At 49.2% G+C, this 16,484-nt stretch overlaps 2 protein-coding genes across 9 annotated transcripts in view; one reads left to right on the top strand and one right to left on the bottom strand.

Annotated features, from left to right (window-relative positions):
- ACP2 (acid phosphatase 2, lysosomal) overlaps positions 1 to 16,484 on the top strand; it is a 17,481-nt gene extending 997 nt beyond the window's left edge. For both annotated transcript variants that reach the window (XM_072790696.1, XM_072790697.1), the window contains exons 2-11: positions 16 to 111; positions 446 to 532; positions 1,557 to 1,709; positions 1,822 to 1,920; positions 2,001 to 2,090; positions 2,566 to 2,698; positions 3,496 to 3,578; positions 3,699 to 3,805; positions 3,929 to 4,104; positions 6,280 to 16,484. In XM_072790696.1, coding sequence (XP_072646797.1) covers positions 16 to 111; positions 446 to 532; positions 1,557 to 1,709; positions 1,822 to 1,920; positions 2,001 to 2,090; positions 2,566 to 2,698; positions 3,496 to 3,578; positions 3,699 to 3,805; positions 3,929 to 4,104; positions 6,280 to 6,413 — 1,158 coding nt within the window. In that variant the 3' untranslated portion in view covers positions 6,414 to 16,484. The remainder of the gene's footprint in view (positions 1 to 15; positions 112 to 445; positions 533 to 1,556; positions 1,710 to 1,821; positions 1,921 to 2,000; positions 2,091 to 2,565; positions 2,699 to 3,495; positions 3,579 to 3,698; positions 3,806 to 3,928; positions 4,105 to 6,279) is intronic.
- Positions 7,262 to 16,484, bottom strand: part of DDB2 (damage specific DNA binding protein 2) — a 37,663-nt gene continuing 28,440 nt past the window's right edge. For 4 of the 7 annotated variants that reach the window (XM_072790680.1, XM_072790677.1, XM_072790676.1 and 1 more), the window contains 6 exons: positions 11,998 to 12,143; positions 10,329 to 10,693; positions 9,675 to 9,817; positions 8,177 to 8,341; positions 7,991 to 8,036; positions 7,262 to 7,682 (listed from right to left, as the gene is read on the bottom strand). In XM_072790680.1, coding sequence (XP_072646781.1) covers positions 7,633 to 7,682; positions 7,991 to 8,036; positions 8,177 to 8,341; positions 9,675 to 9,817; positions 10,329 to 10,693; positions 11,998 to 12,143 — 915 coding nt within the window. In that variant the 3' untranslated portion in view covers positions 7,262 to 7,632. Of the gene's footprint in view, positions 9,433 to 9,674; positions 9,818 to 10,328; positions 10,694 to 11,997; positions 12,144 to 16,484 lie in introns of all 7 variants that reach the window. The other 3 variants (XM_072790678.1, XR_012013891.1, XM_072790679.1) reach the window with 3 other exon arrangements.

Genomic DNA, 16,484 nt, shown 5'->3' with positions numbered 1-16,484 from the left:
CTTTTCTTTCCTCAGCTGTACCGACATGGAGACCGTTCGCCAGTGAAGACATACCCCAAGGACCCCTATCAGGAAGACGAGTGGCCTCAGGGGTTTGGGCAGCTAACCAAGGTGGGTCAGAAGCCAGACACACACCTCCCTCCCCCCACCCCCACCCCCAAGGTGGGGCTGTAGGATGAGTGACCTCTGGAGCGTGCTACAGATCTTGGGGCCTCACCACATTGTCATTTCCCACGTGGGTGCTGACTTTGACTGGATTTCTTAACCTTACTGTCCTCTGTACCCAGGACAGGTGCCATACACAGGCCACTTAGTGAATGACATCTGTGATCAGATTCACCCACTCCTACTTCCAGCCAGGGGAAATTTGGAAAGCAACAGTGCCTAAGCCCTGTGGGACTTGCGAGTGGTCCCTTCCCTCTTAACCCTTGGGTTGTGCCCACAGGAAGGGATGCTACAGCACTGGGAGCTGGGCCAGGCTCTGCGGCAGCGCTACCACGGCTTCCTCAACACTTCCTACCACCGGCAAGAGGTAAGGCTGGGAGCTCGAGAGGCAAGAGGAATAGAATCTGCCCTTCTCACCCTCTGCCCTCAGGGAGCCTGGGGCACTCTGGCCTCCTTCCATGCATTTTTGATTACAGCTACAGGACAAGGCATCCAAGAGCTGCGTAGAACATAGTCACAGATGCCAAGTTGCCCCTCCTTGACTTGGAAAGGGCAAAATTGATCAAGCATCCAAACTGAGGCTTGAGGGCCTGGCAAAGTCTTTTCTGATACTGTCAACCTGGATTCTTCGTCCAAGATGCTTATTAAGTACCTACTAAGGGCAAAGCGCTGTGTTACCACTTTGCATGAAATGGTGCACCACACGGATATGATCTCTGTCTTCGTGGAGCTTGGAATGTAGCGGGGGTGACACACAATAAACCACACAGGGCCAGGAGATAAAGATAGCAGGGATCACATGTAGAGGAGGCGTGTCAGGGAAGATTGGCAAGTGTGCTGGCTTCCTTGAGGCCCTCTTCCTACCCCAGGGATGGGGAGAGCTGTTCCTCTGGTTACTGCTGTTGGCTACAGACATCTTAAAGAGTCTCTTGATGCTCTTGTTCCCTTGGGGGCCAGCTCTCTCCTGCTCTTGCCCTTCCCCACTGCTTCCTCCTCCCTTTGCACAAGCAGTTATCTCCGTTCCCTCCCTGCTCTCTAAGCCACTTTATAAAGGGGTGTGTGTGGTTGAGGCAGTTTCTGCCCTCCAGGACCCCTGGTAGAGATAGGGAGATGGGCGTTGTTAGAAAACCAGACAGACGTGACAGCCCGACTGACTAAGCATTTGGGACTGGGAGAGCATTTGAACTAGAGCCATCCCCTCAGGAGTTCTTCACAGCGGGGTGGCAGCTATAGCCCCTAGCTGAGTGCTTGGGCCAAGGAAGGCCAGAGAGCCAGAGAGGGAGAGGGCCACAGTTTGCTGGTAGCCGTCAAGTACAGGTTCTCCCTTCCAGCCCCACGACAGGGCCAAAGCTCCCCTCCCCACTCAAGTGAAACTGGTGTCATCTCTGCAGGTTTACGTGCGAAGCACAGACTTTGACCGTACTCTCATGAGTGCTGAGGCCAACCTGGCTGGACTCTTCCCTCCCAACGGCATGCAGCGTTTCAACCCAAATATCTCTTGGCAGCCTATCCCCGTCCACACTGTGCCCATTACTGAGGATAGGGTAAGACTGGCCGGCCCCCCTCCTTGGAGGCGGTGAGAGGGACAACGCTGGCCATGGGCCTGCTGATCCCCAACTCCTTCTCTGCCTCTCTTTCTCCTGCTTTGGTCTGCAGCTGCTGAAGTTCCCATTGGGCCCGTGTCCCCGATATGAGCAGCTGCAAAACGAGACCCGACAGACACCAGAGTATCAGAATGAGAGTGTTCAGAATGCAGTGAGTGGGGCTGAAGTGGGGATCACCACCCTGGTCCTTTCCCTCAGGGCAGTACTGATCCCCAGGTCCGTTTCTCCTAGCAATTTCTGGATATGGTGGCCAACGAGACAGGGCTTACCGACGTGACACTGGAGACCGTCTGGAATGTCTATGACACACTCTTCTGTGAGGTGAGCCCACTTAGTGTCCCCGGTATGAGCTCTCTTTCCTCACACCTCAGCAGGCCCAGGTGACCAGGACAAGTAGCGTACAGTGTCTGGATACCATTTCCACCGGGGAGGTCCAGACAGGCTGCTTCTTGTGAAACAAAGGAATTTCCCTCACGGGTGAAAACCTCAGAGTGGGAAATGGTTCATGACTTGTCAGCAGTTCTTGTCTCTCTCCACCCAGAACTCTCGTGGTATCCGACTCTATCCTGCTGAGTCACGCTTTTCATGCCTGAGCTGCCTTCCCTGTGTCCTGTCCACCATGTGTCCTGGTTCTAGGCCCTCAGCCTCACCTCTCCTCTCCTCTCCTTCCCTCCCTCCCTCCCTCCCTCCCTCCCTCCCTCACACACACAGGCACCTTCCCGCTGGGGAAGAGAGCTGTCCCCGGAGAGGCTCTGGCCTAGGCCTGGGGAGCTAACCTGCCCGCTGCGATACACAGCAAACACACGGGCTGGTCCTGCCACCCTGGGCCTCACCCCAAACCATGCAGCGTCTGAGCCGTCTAAAGGACTTCAGCTTCCGCTTCCTCTTCGGGATCTACGAGCAGGCAGAGAAGGCACGGCTTCAGGGGGGTGAGTGATAAGAGCAGCGTGTCATTTCCCCATCAGGACTCCACAGCATTAAAAATCTGCTCTGGAGGGTTTCTCACACACTTAACTTTTCTACCTATAGTGCTCTCTGCCCCTTCAAAACCAGACCTCCCATTAGCCAATGAAGTCTCCAGCCCTCCAAATGCTTAGCGCGTCTGTCGCTGTAGAGCGACTGTCAAGTTTGTGTGCTTTTTTCCCCTACCGTTCATATTCTTAAGTGTCACCTGTCAGAAGACCCTCTGTCTCCCCTTAAACGAATTCCTCCCTCCAGAGAACCACTGAGGGCCACTTGGCAAGAAGGCTGAGAGTCACATACGTGCCAGTTTCCTGATGGGAGCACCCAAGGGAGGGCTGGCCATTAAACCTTTGCGAGCCTGCATGTGGCCGAGCTCCCGTACACGCCACTGTCTCGCATGTTCTGAAACAACCTTAAGTTTATATTTGTAAAAAAAAAAAAAAAAAAAAAAAAGTTCATATTTGTGCCAGACTGGAGTGATTGTTCAGATGTGAGCAGGGCCTGGGTAGCTCATTTATAAACGGGCAGGTCTTTATTATTGGTGTTGAAATACCAATACCTTGTTTTATCTCATTTCCATTTGTAAATGTGAAAGTTCTGAGAGAAGAGGGGTGCTGGAGAGTTGGCTGCGTGGTTCCCATCCCCCCTCAGAGTGCGCAGGTGATCAGACTCAGGACTGGCAGAGGGTAAAGGGCCACAGACAGGTCTGACCAGAAGACAGGGGTAGCTGGAGCCTCTGTCACGGAGGACTGTTCTCCTTCAGGAGTTCTGCTGGCTCAGATACGGAAGAACCTGACCCTGATGGCAACCTCGTCCCAGCTCCCTAAGCTGCTGGTTTACTCTGCGGTAAGCTCCCATAGTCCCCAGCTGCTATGTCCAGCAAGGAGCTAGATTTCTTCTCTCTTCAGTGCCTGGGCATGAGGGTTGAGGGGAGAGTAGTGCTGACAGGGGGCTCCCCTCTCACAGCATGACACCACCCTGGTCGCTCTGCAAATGGCACTGGATGTCTACAATGGGGAACAAGCCCCCTATGCCTCCTGCCACATATTCGAACTGTACCAGGAAGATAATGGGTGAGTGGAGCTACCGGACGGTCTGCCTTGGGGAGGGGCACCAATGTGGTGGCTGTGGGCAGCCCAAGGACTCGGTGACAGGCCCTCTGAGTACCTTCCGTCTTGTCTCCCATCGATCCTCAGGAATTTCTCAGTGGAGATGTACTTTCGGAATGAGAGTAACAAGGCTCCCTGGCCACTGATCCTGCCTGGCTGCCTTCACCGCTGCCCACTGCAGGACTTCCTTCACCTCACAGAGCCTGTTGTGCCCAAGGATTGGCAGCAGGAGTGCCAGCTGGCAAGTGGTCCTGCGGACACAGGTGAGCTGCTGCCTGACTCTGCTGCTGATGTCCCAGAACGACTTTCAGTTCCTACCCGCAAGTCTCTGGAGAGCTGCTGCACCTCTAGCCATCTGACTCACTTCCCTAGACAGTTTACTTCCCCACCCTGAGACCATTCCTCACCTTCTCCCTATCCCTCTTTCTCAGGCAATGCCCTCTCTTCTCATATCACTGAGAAAATAATGGTGTTCAGGAAAGCCTGGGCTCATCCTCCCACCAGCAGATCTTCTAGCTTACTTGCTGGTGTAACCCACTACCTAAGGCCAACAGCCTCTCCATTTATGCTCTGGATCTATCTTTTCTCACTTCCATAGGGACTTGTGGGGCCTCCGCGTTTCCTGTCTGCTAGGTCAGTTACATCTAAAAGTCTAACGAAGATCTCTCAGGGCCCCATCTTCCTCCAGCCACCGCTCTGTCGGTTTCCTGTGAAAGTGGAATCCTGCAGATTTGCCTAGACTCTGGTTTCGCTTTTTCAGTGCCCGTTCTGTCAGACTCACAGTAGATAGGCTTGTGTCACCTCCAGTGAAGCCTTTCGTAAAGGATCAATGACCCTCTTATCAAAGCCAGTGACCGATTCTTAGCTTCTCTCCTCTCTCAGGAGCATGATATAATCGACTCTTCTGTCTTGGCTTTCTTTGGTTTTTCTTCTGACTTCTAGGTAGCTTCCTGACTGGCTTTTTCTCCCCACCAAACAATGGAGGGCCCAGGTCTCATCTTGGCCCTTCTCCCTCTGTGCCCACTCCCAAGGTGATCCCATCGAACCTCATGGCTTTACATAGCACTTCCATGCAGAGTTCATGCTTTGATGACTCAGTTTCATAACCTTTTCTCTGAGCTACGGATTCACACATCTAGCTGCTAACTTGAGGTCTCTCCATGGAGGTCAACTAGAACATCTCAAAATTGATATGTCTGAAACCAAATACTCTTAACCCCCAAATCCACCCTTACTTCAGACTTGTCCATCTTAGCAGATGCCACATGAGTCACCCAGTTGCATAGTGTAACCCTATGAGTCATCTTGAATACCATCTTTCCCAGATCCCACATCCAGTCCACTAGCAGATCCTATCAGCTTGATCTTTAAAATACATCCTCCTGGGATGCCTGGGCGGCTCAGTGGTTGAGCGTCTGTTTTCGGCTCAGGTCATGATCCTGGGGTCCTGGGATTGAGTTCTGCATAGGGCTCCCCATAGGAATCCTGCTTCTCCCTCTGCCTATGTCTCTGCCTCTCTGTGTCTCTCTTGAATAAATAAATAAAAATTAAAAAATAAATAAATAAAATGCATCCTCTTGCCTCCCTGGTATGATCCTCCATCACTTCTTGCCTGAACTACAGAAAATCTTCCTAGTGTTCCTTCTGATTTTCTTGTCCCTACCAGTCTCAGCACTGCAGAGTTAATTAAAAATAAAAATAAAATAAAAATAAAAATAAAAATAAAAATAGGGGCTCCCTGGGTGGCTCAGTGGTTTAGCGCCGCCTTCAGCCCAGGGTGTGATCCTGGAGTCCCAGAATCAAGTCCCACGTCGGGCTCCCCAGAGGGAGCCTGCTTCTCCCTCTGCCTGCGTCTCTGCCTCTCTCTCTGTGTCTCTCACAAATTAATAAATAAAATATTTTAAAATAATAAAAAATAAAAATAATAAATCAATTCACATCACTACCCTTCTCAGAATCTTGCAGTGGCTTTCCATGATGTTTAGGACAAAATACAAGTTCTTCCCTGTGGCCTTCAGGCGCTTGTTGTCTGATCTTCTGCTCTGATCTGCTTGCTCCTCACTTACCCTGCTATAGTGATAACTGATTTTGTAGCTGATCCTAGAATTTGCCCAACTTATTTCCACATCAGGGAAATTCTGTACTGGCTTTTGTCTGCCCATCCCCTCTGCCCTTGCCCCAAGACCCGTTTCTCTCAGGTTCAAGTATCTCAGTGACTGCACATGTCTGGTTAAATTGTCACTTCCTCAGTGATGCCTTCTCTGACTGATGTACCTTTCTATCCTTTTCTCTTTAGTTTGTTTTCCTTTATATCATTTGTCACTAACCTATGCATGTCTCCACTGTAAGAAGAGCACCTGGCATATGGTAGATGATCCAGTATTTGTCGGATGAACACTGATACAACCTTTCTCTCCCTTACCCCATCCCATGCCCAGAGGTGATCGTGGCCTTGGCTGTGTGTGGCTCCATCCTCTTCCTTCTCATAGTGCTACTCCTCACCGTCCTTTTCCGGATGCAGGCCCAGCCTCCCGGCTACCGCCATGTCGCAGATGGAGAAGATCATGCCTGACAACCACTCAGCCCCCTTCCCTCTGCCTCCTAGGGGAGGTGGGCTGGGCCCTTGCTCCTGACTCTTGCTGCTCCCCAGCCCATGGACAGGAGACCCTGGGTTGGCCTTCCTCGGATTACCCCAGCCTAGACAAACAAGTGAGACTTGGCTTGGCCCATGGCACCCGTCACTTAGCATTCGTGTGCCTCACGTTTACCAAGTACTGTGTTGGACTTTGGCTCTCTCCAGACAAGATTTGCCTCCACCATGCTTACTAAGGACCAGAAGTGTAAACAAGCAAGTTTCACTCAGGACCTGGGATTGACAAACTGAAGGAGTTAGCACTTGATCTGCCTCGCCCCCACCAATCAAGCCGTGCTCTCTCTTCTAGCCTGGAGTCTTCAGCAAATGGTTCAGAGGACACAGTTCTGCACCCCAGTGTTTATTTTAGTGGAAAGTACTGCACAATTCTGGGAGTATAAACACTGGCTGCCAGGGAATGGGATCATGCAGAGGCCCGCTGGCCAAGTTTTCCTTTGTCTCCCTGAAGGCACCATTAGACATAATGCTTCAGGCATCTTTGTCACCCTGCAGCTGGAGCAGGTCAGAAGGGTGTTTGTCGGGGGAAGGGGGGCATGAGTTGCAGTATAGTTATGACACTACCGATCCCTTTTGGCTACGTCGGGGTCTTTGGGGACCAGAGGTGAATGCAGGTTGTGAGCTGGACAGCTTGTGACTGTGGCCCAGAATAGGTCTAAGGCAGCTTCCAGAGAATGAAAGTTCTAGACTCTGTTTCTGTGCCTTTTTTTGGTTTGGGGGACGCAAGGAGCCCTCTAATTAGGTCAGTGCTAGAAGATCCACTCACAGGCTCAGTTGGGTATGGTTTTATTAGCCATGTCAATAGTGAGCACAAACTGAAAACCACTACCTTATCACTCCATCACTGCACATCAAACATATAAGAGTACCTTCGCTCCAAGAGAAGCCTGGCTCCAGGCTAGATACAGCAGGGGCCCTTGGGGCACCTGGGGCACCAACTCTGGAGAAGTTTCTGGAGCTGAGTCCAGAGCAGTAACGTGCCAGTGTCCCAGTCCCATAGTGTCCCATGCCACAGTGTCCCTGCTCCAACCCTAAGACTTGGATACCTTTGGCCCTTTTAATACACAGCCGCCTCTTCTTACAGGATTTGTCCTCAGGCGGCTCCAAGCTCTTGCTTGGCCCACACCTTCATTAGTGTCTCTCATGGCCGCATCCTGGCTTCCTCCTGGCTCCAAATGAGAATGTGATAACCTAGGAGGAGTGAGACCAGTCTGACTCTCACCTTCTGTTATCAGACTCTGAGAACTTGGGGCTGGCCCAGGGAACCTAGGGCTTGGTAAGGAAACCAGGACACTGGACAGCAGCCAGGCACTGTCACAACCAAGACAAAACAAGAGGCATGGAGGGCCTAGGCCAAAGTGTCCACTGTCTCCTGGAAATCTTCTTTCCTGCCTCCTACCCTGGGGTGACTGGCAGGGCTAAGCTGAGGAGAGCCTGCACTCAACATTGGGGAGTAGGGTAGGGCTTGGCCAGTCTGAGATACAACCTGCTTCACTCACCCATCACAGAGGCCAGTGTGTCCCCCATAGGATTGAACTCATTGAGCTGCAGAGACAAGGGTGTAAGCATGAGGAGGTGAGATATTGGGAGAAGAGGACATGATGGCTAATTTCTGGTCATTTTTGGCCAGCTAAGGTAGGTTGAATCCCTGCTTCCCGCCCATCATTTGAGGGCCCAGACCTCACCGAAATGATACCAGAAGATTCTGGGTCATAGAGCTGATACATCATCTTCCCTGAGCTTCCGTCAAACACATCGATCGTCCTTAATTCGTGAGGGGTACAGCTTTTGAAATTGGGATCTGGGTATCGGCCCACGACAATGAGGTTGTACCGAGGATGCCAGGTTGCCTAGGAGATGGAGAGTTGTCATGAGAGCAAATGCAGAGTACTGTCAAGAGGGACCTCCGAAGTATTCTTTGCCACTCACAATTGTTGATACAAGTGCCAGCAATTTAATAATGGAAGTAAGACCCACATGAAACTACAAGAACAGCTTTCAAGTGCATGTGCATCTACCATTCCACATTTTTAATCCCAAATTGGCCTCTCTGGACCTTGGGACACCTTCAGGCCTTCTCTCTTGTATTTCCTGAGATCATACCAATCGATAGACGTTTGAACATCAGCTTGACCATTAACCAAAGAGGTAGGCCTCCAACCAAGCAAAAAGTCTCTGGTAACCAAAACCAAAAGTAGGACATAAATTCTGAAGTAATCCCACTATTGTCCCTCCTCGATCAATGTGAATGAAAGAGTTGAGCAGAAAATGGCTAGTGGCCAAGAAAAAGAAGGAAACCTATGTTCCCCAGATGATCCCACTCAAAACAAATCTGGCAGTGATTCGGAATGACAGAATCAGACGGGGGCTTTCCTAAGAAATCGTAAGGAAGTTTTGAAGGAGGAAAGACATGGTTAGCGGGAAGGAGAAAGTTGGTACAAGTCCCGCCTGGGAAGCTGGAGATTGTCCTCGCCAGACATGAAGTGGGAAATGACACATGGATCAGTGGGAACCAGCCAGTGAAGAACCCTTGTTAAGAGCTTGGATTTGACTTGAGGTATGTGAGAGCCGCTCTAAGATTAAACGATCACCGTTGACATAGTGCTTCCCAGGCACTAGCCATGTGTTTTAAGTATACCGATTCTTCCAATAACCCTGTCAGCCAGGTACTATTACTGCATTTTTAGAGATGAGGAAACCGAGATCCAAAACCCAAGCAGCTTACCGAAGGACTCCAACCAGGGGTGTTGGCCTGCCTTGACAGAGAAGTACAGGCGTGACCCCTGGAGTTCTGAAGAGGGACTGTAGTGTTCGAAAAGAACAGAAACCAGGAGAGCAGAAGAGTGGGTCTGGGGCATGGGCGGGAAGGGATCCGAAGACTTAAAGACCATCAGTGTTGGGGGCCGAGGTCAGCCAGTGGGCCAGCACCACATGCAGGTAACTGGAAGGGAGGGCAGAACAGGGGGACAAGTAGGTTGAGCAGAAAAAAAAAAAAAAAAACGGAAAGAGCTTCCGGGAGACGCAACCCAGCAAAGCGGGATCTCAGAATGGGGACAGAAATTGCAGAAAGGCCAGGGGAGAAGAGACTGTTTCGTGTGGGTGCAGGATGAGATCTGGCCTTTCCCTACCTCGGGCAGACCCGGTCCATCCCCACAATCACAGCTCCCTGCCTCCATCACTTACCTTGATGGGTGTCAGGTGCTGGAAGTGGCGGTGAGGGTGTGGGATCAGGCTTGGGGGATAGTCCCACTGGGAGGCTGAGTAAACCCGGAGCTCACTCTTCTGGTCAGTGGTCAAGAGCTGGGCTCCATCAGGACTGAAACAGGCTGGCAAGTGAAAAGCCCCAGAGCTGAAGAGAACACAGGCCTTTCCCCACAGGGGTGCCCTCTCTCCCACTCCTGTCTGGACAGGGGTGGAAGGGAAGAGGTGAATCTGGGCTGTGAACAAAAACATTCTAGAAACTTGGGGCGCCAGGGTGGCTCAGTTGGTTAAGTAGCTGACTCTTGATATTCAGCTCAGGTCATGATCTCAGCATCCTGGGACTGAGCCCCACATTGGGGCTCCTTGCTCAGCAGGGAATCTGCTTGTCTCTTTCCCCCTGCCCCTCCTCCCACTCGCACTCTCCAAATAAAATAAATCTTAGAAAAACAACAACCATTCTAAAAGCCTAGCAGCTGTTTGAGGCAGCTAGAATCAGGAATTTTCCAAGACACCAACTTGGCTGATGATCTCAGGGTAAAGGTTTGACCTAGCAGCTTCTAAATATTGAGGGGAGAAACCCCAGAAGTGGTAGGATAGGCAGGTTCTACAGGAATGATGAGGTCTGGTATATCACACCTGCATTGACAGGATGGCTATGCGGCAGCGAGTGGAGGAAGCTGGATTTCCCTCTAACCTGGCGCAGGTCCCAGATTTTCACTGTTTGGTCTACGGAGGCTGTGGCCAGGAACCAATCACAGCATGGGTTCAGGGCCACGTGGGTCACTTTCTTTTTGTGCATTCTCAGATTCCAGAGCTGCAGAGAAGGGCTCGGTTCAGGTGGGGCGCAGGGAGGCCAGGGGCAAGGGACAGAAAGGGGGGAACTGGGCTCCAGAGAACGCACCTCCCTGCCATCCATGTTGAGTAGGATCACGTGCCCCACATTGTCTCCTGTGACCACCATTCGGCTTCTGGCAGACACATCCAGGCTGCAAAACCAGAAGCTGGAGGGAGAAACTGTGCTGTAAGATTCTTGGGGACAGAGGCAAGGTCCACTCATTCTTTTGCCGCTCCAGTGTCTTAATGTACAGTGGATGTCTGATCAGTATTTGCTGAACGAATAACTGTCTTGCCACAGATTCCCAGTGAGGAACACTCAGAGTTGTCTACCATGCAGAGGGGATGGGTGTGACGGGGCTCAGAAATGTGTCCAGTTACTCAGCTAGTAAGAGTCCTCCAAGCAGCCGCAGCTCAGAGCCATAAAGCAAATCCCCAGGCTAGCCTGCCCCCTATAGCCCTGGGTTCTGAGGAACATTTGTTTATTGCTCTCTCCCTTCACTCTCTACTCTGGGCCACAGGAGATGACAAACCAAACAGGGACTGCCCAGCTCGGTTCCGCTGGTTGGTGAGAAAGGAACTTCTGCCCCCTTCTGAGCATTTAGGGGAAAAAGCATACACAAGTTTCAGAGCTCTGTCTTGCTCTTTTGTGTCTCAGACTACCTGAGGTCGAAGGGATTGGGCTGGGATCCTAAAACCCAGCCGGGAGAGCTCAGATTCATTTTTTTTTTTTTTTCTCTCAAACATTCAAATCCTTGCCACAGTGCTTTTTGTATCCCTTACAAATATCTTTCAGAGGGAGGGTTTCTTATGGAAGAATAACATGGAGCTGAGTCTGATGGGATCATCACCTGTCCTGATTGTGTTATTCTGACCTCTGTGGGGCTGCCCAGGATAATGTCCAGTGCTAGTTAGACACCCCCCCCAACCCCCCAGATTCTTTAGAGAACAGTAAGAGTCCTGTCTCTGTCTAGAAATCCAAGTGACGAGCATTTTGTATATTCTCCAGCCACTTGCCCTTCGGGTGTCCAACATGCTCTGTGGACGCAATCCTATCCCATTAAGCTTCCATCCAGCAACTGGTTGCCTCATTGCACCCCAGTGATGTAGGGAATGAAATCTTAAATTCTTAGTCCCTGCTCCAACTGCTAAGTGGCTCTCTGGGCCAATGTCACGTTGACTAGTGAGAATCAAGGTCTAGTCTAATACAAGAACGCCTTGCAGAAGAGCCGAAGCCCTTCCCTCGCTGAGAAGAGCGGAGGCTCAAGACCACCTCACTGAAGCAGCAAGGCACCTGGGACGGGGAGGAGCAGCCAAGGAAACTCTCAGAGAGGGGTGGGCGGAAAGTGGCTCCACTACCTGGCAGTTCTTCCCTATGCCAGGTCTGAGGAACACACATGAGATACACATGCTCTCAGCAGAACTACTCTGAGCGCCTAGAAGCCCTTTCCCTCCTTGTGAGGCTACTCACTTGCAGGTGCCTGAGCTGGTAAAAACTCGCAGAGTGTTGCCTTTAAAGTCTTGCAGCCTAGTTGTTCCCTCCATTGAGGAGGTGAAAAACTGGTTGGTATCAAGAGGGTTAAACTTCAGCCCAGTGATGCTGCCTCCAGCTCCAATCTAACACAAGGAAGAGAAAAGCCAGTGAGTGACCATGGCCCAGGAGGTTAGGCAGCACGTGGGGCCAGGCCAGCTGAGAGGCCTGTACAGGGGGATGCGTTCCGTGATGGCTCTTTATTACTTAAGATCTTCGTTTTAATTGGATTCTTAACGAATTAACATATGGTTTTTAGAATATAGTTCTATGAATTTGAACACACAGTAGAGATTTGAATCCCCACTCCCCAAACTGGGATGCAGAACCATTCCATCGCTCAAGAATCTCCCTTGTGCTCTCTGGTCATAGTCCCACTCTCACCTGTAACCCCTGGCTACCAAGGATCTGTTCTCCATCATGCTGTGGTTTTGCCTTTAATAGACTGTCATAGAAATGAATACCTACAGTAGGCATCCTTTTGTAACCGGCATCTTTCATCTCACTCAGCATCAAGCCCCCGGAGATGCAGCCACATGGCCGTGTGCACTCATTGCTTATTTCATTTTACTGCTCAACACTGCATTATGTGGATGCACCACAGTTTGTTTATTGCCCAGTGCTCTTTAGGAGAGCTTCTGGGATACCTGGGTGGCTCAGTTGGTTAAGCATCTGCCTTTGGCTCAGGTCATGATCCCAGGGTCCTAGGATTAGGCCCCATGTTGGGCTCCCTGCTCAGCGGGGAGTCTGCTTCTCCCTCTGCCACTCTCCCTGCTCGTGCACATGTGCTTGCTCTCTCTGGCTCAAAAATAAAAATCTCAAACAAAAACCAGAAGAGCTTCAGCTCCAAACAGTGCCTGGATTAGGAGGGCAGGAGTCAGATCTGAGCTCCTTCCTATTTTTTCCAGATGTCCCAGACAAGGATGATGTAAACGGTCATGAGATAACATCAATAACATACTCTCATTAAATGCTTATACATCAGGCACAGTTTTAAGAACTTTACAACCTCAAGAGCTCCTCTTCACTTCTTATGCTGATGCTATCCTAGCCTCATAGATTATGAGGCCTCTGATGCAACATCCACTTATCTCACTCAGCATGCTCACTGGCAAGTTCCATCCCCTCTACAAAGCATTCTAATCTGTGCCCGTGGTCCACCGAACCCTTGCTGCTGTGATTGATCACCATCTGCTCCCAACATTTTAGTCCTGTGCTCACCCAGGTTTCATTGTGTCTGTTCTTAAACCTGTATATGCCCATTGAACTTTTTTTTGTAATTATGTAATTTAATTAAATATGTAACTTTATTACATGTCATTTATTAACCGTTTCTTAAAGATTTAAACATTTCAATGAGGGATCCCTGGGTGGCACAGCGGTTTAGCGCCTGCCTTTGGCCCAGGGTGCGATCCTGGAGATCCGGGATCGAATCCCACGTCGGGCTCCCGGTGCATGGAGCCTGCTTCTCCCTCTGCCTATGTCTCTGCCTCTCTCTCTCTCTCTGTGTGACTATCATAAATAAATAAAAATAAAAAAAAAACATTTCAATGAAACATTTAAGCATTTACTTAAACATGTAGTTTAATTAAACTGAGGAAATATGTGCAAAAAAGACCACTGTTATTTCTATGAAAGCCACGTTGAATACTTGGGAAAAACTAGATAAAAGTGAGTTGCTAAAGATAATAGTTGTCAAATTACGCATGGGTGAGATACTTATAAACACTTATGGTGGGAAATAAAACTTGAAGAATCTGCAATCAGATTGCTTCATAACTGCCTTTAAATTGTCTCCACGGGGCACCTGGGTGGCTCAGTCAGTTAGGCATCTGACTGGTTTCAGCTCAGGTCAGGATCTCATGGGTCGTGGCATCAAGCTCTGTGTTGGGCTCTGTGCTTAGTGGGGAGTCGGCTTAGAGATTCTCTCCCTTTGCCCTACTCACATATTCTGTCTCTCTCTCAAAGATTGTATTCATTGTAGAGAGAGCATGAGCAGGGGGAGAGGCAGAGGGAGAGGGAGAAGCAGATTCCCAATGAGCAGGGAGCCTGCCATGGGACTTGATCCTAAGACCCTGGGATCACGACCTGAGCTAAAGGCAGACACTTAACCATCTGAGCCACCCAGACGCCCCAATAAATAAATCTTTAAAAAAAATTATGTCTCCATTTTAGAGAAAGGGAAACTAGACCCCATAAAGAATACATTAAAAAAAAAATATATATGTTATAGGTGTGGTTTATGTAAGACCAGGTGAGCCTTACTCCCCGAAAAGGCCTAGTCCTATGTCAGAGCATCAGTAATAAACACATAAACGTTTTGGATTAAAATGCATTTGTGGGGACACCTGGGTGGCTCAGCGGTTGAGCATCTGCCTTTGGCTCAGGATGTGATCCTGGGGTCCTGGAATTGAGTCCCACATTGGGCTCCCCAGAGGGAGCCTGCTTCTCCCTCTACCTGTGTCTCTGCCTCTCTGTCTCTCATGAATAAATGAATAAAACCTTAAAAATAATAAAATGCATTTGTGTTCTTATAGTAAGGGTAGACAAGATGTTACGATCAACTTGTGTACTGAGTAGGAAGATTAAAACATGGACAAAGTCTGATAAATATATTGGAGACTTCTAACACCAGGATGGTGTTTAGCTCATGTTGGGCCAGCTTTCTGCTGAGAACTAGAAAAGGGAAACAAAATCTATGTCTTTAAAGAAAAGTTTCTAAAGTCAACAGAGAGCTACAAAGGCATCAGGGATTTGAAGACCAACGTCCTAGAGAGCAGGGAGCAGAAAAGCAGGCCTGACCTTTCGATGTTGCATTTCCCTTTGAGGCCCATGCGGGGCAGAAAGCTGCGGCTCTGAAGCCAAGGAACCACACTGCAGAGAAGCTGAATGGGAAGGGGAGGAGGGGTGCTCATGGCTGAGAAGCTGGGCTGATGTTTCACCAAGTCTCATAGGGCAAGAGGGGCAGAAATGGAGTTCTGTGGGGCAGAGGTCTTGGAAGAAATCTAGCTTTTAGTTAGGATCCTTAACACACTATAGAAGACGGCACTGGAAATAGCCTGACCCTCACAAAGGCTGATGTCCAGATTCAAATCATTTCAATCTCATTGGATTAAGATGATCTGATTCCGTCCTACCTGCCTGTCAAAGGGGAAAAAAAAAATAATGGTCTCTGGAGGAAAATACCACCACTCAAAACTCCAAATTATCTCTGAAAGTTTTCATATGCAATACCTGGTACTAAATCTAAAATCACCCAACATACCAGAATATAAGGCCAAATAACCAGAAACTAAGAGAAAGAAACAATATTTGAAAGACACAGGAAATTCAGATGTTAGAGCTATTAAATACAGGCTTTAAAATATTGTGATTAGAGCAGCCCCAGTGGCTCAGCGGTTTAGCGCCACCTTCAGCCCGGGGTGTGATCCTGGAGACCCAGGATCAAGTCTCCCGTCAGGCTCCCTGCATGGAGCCTGCTACTCCCTCTGCCTCTCTTTCTCTCTCTGTATCTGTCATGAATAAATAAATTAAAATCTTAAGTAAATGAATGAATGAATGAATAAATAAAATAAAATAAAATAAAATAAAATAAAATAAAATAAATAAAATATTGTGATTAGGGGTGCCTGGGTAGCTCAGTTGGGAAAGCATCTGCCTTCAGCTTCGGTCATGATCTGATCCCAGGGTCCTAGGATCAAGCCCCACATTGTGCTCCCTGCTCAGCAGGGAGCCTACTTCTCCCTCTACCTCTGCTTTCTGCTCCCCTTGTACTCTCTCTCTCTCTCTGTTGAATAAATAAATACAATCTTAAAAACATATTATTACTATACATTGAAAAAAAAAAAAGACCTGGGTTGCCTGGGTGGTTCAGTTGGTTAAGCATCTATCTGCCTTTGGCTCAGGTCATGATCCCAGGGTCCTGGGATTGAGCCCTACATCAAGCTCCCTCTCAGCTGGGAGCCTGCTTCTCCTTCAGCCTCTGTCCCCCCCCCCCCACGCCCCCGCCCCCATGCGTGTGCATATGCTCTCTTTCAAATAAATAAAATCTTTAAAATAAAAATAGATCTAACTTAAAAGTGGACAAAAGGTTTGAACACACAGTTTTCCAAAGATACGCAAATGGTCAGGAGCACAGAAGATGCTCAACATCATTAGTCATCTTAAGATACTATTTCGTACCCACTTGGATGGCTATAATAAAAAAAGATGGACAATAACAAGTGGTGAGAAGACAACCCCTAAAATGGGAAAAAAAATTTGCAAATGATATCTGAAAAGAAGTTAATATCAAAAATATATAAGGAGTTCAATGGCAAAAAACAACCCCCAAATAACCTAATTAAAAACTGGTCAAAGGGCCCTAAATTGGGATTTCTCCAAAGAAGATATACTAATGGCCAACAGGCATATGAAAAGGTGCTCAA

The sequence above is a fragment of the Canis lupus genome, chromosome 21, assembly GCF_048164855.1.
Source record: "Canis lupus baileyi chromosome 21, mCanLup2.hap1, whole genome shotgun sequence".
NCBI classification, from domain to species: domain Eukaryota; kingdom Metazoa; phylum Chordata; class Mammalia; order Carnivora; family Canidae; genus Canis; species Canis lupus.
This window is presented reverse-complemented; position numbering and strand designations above follow the sequence as displayed.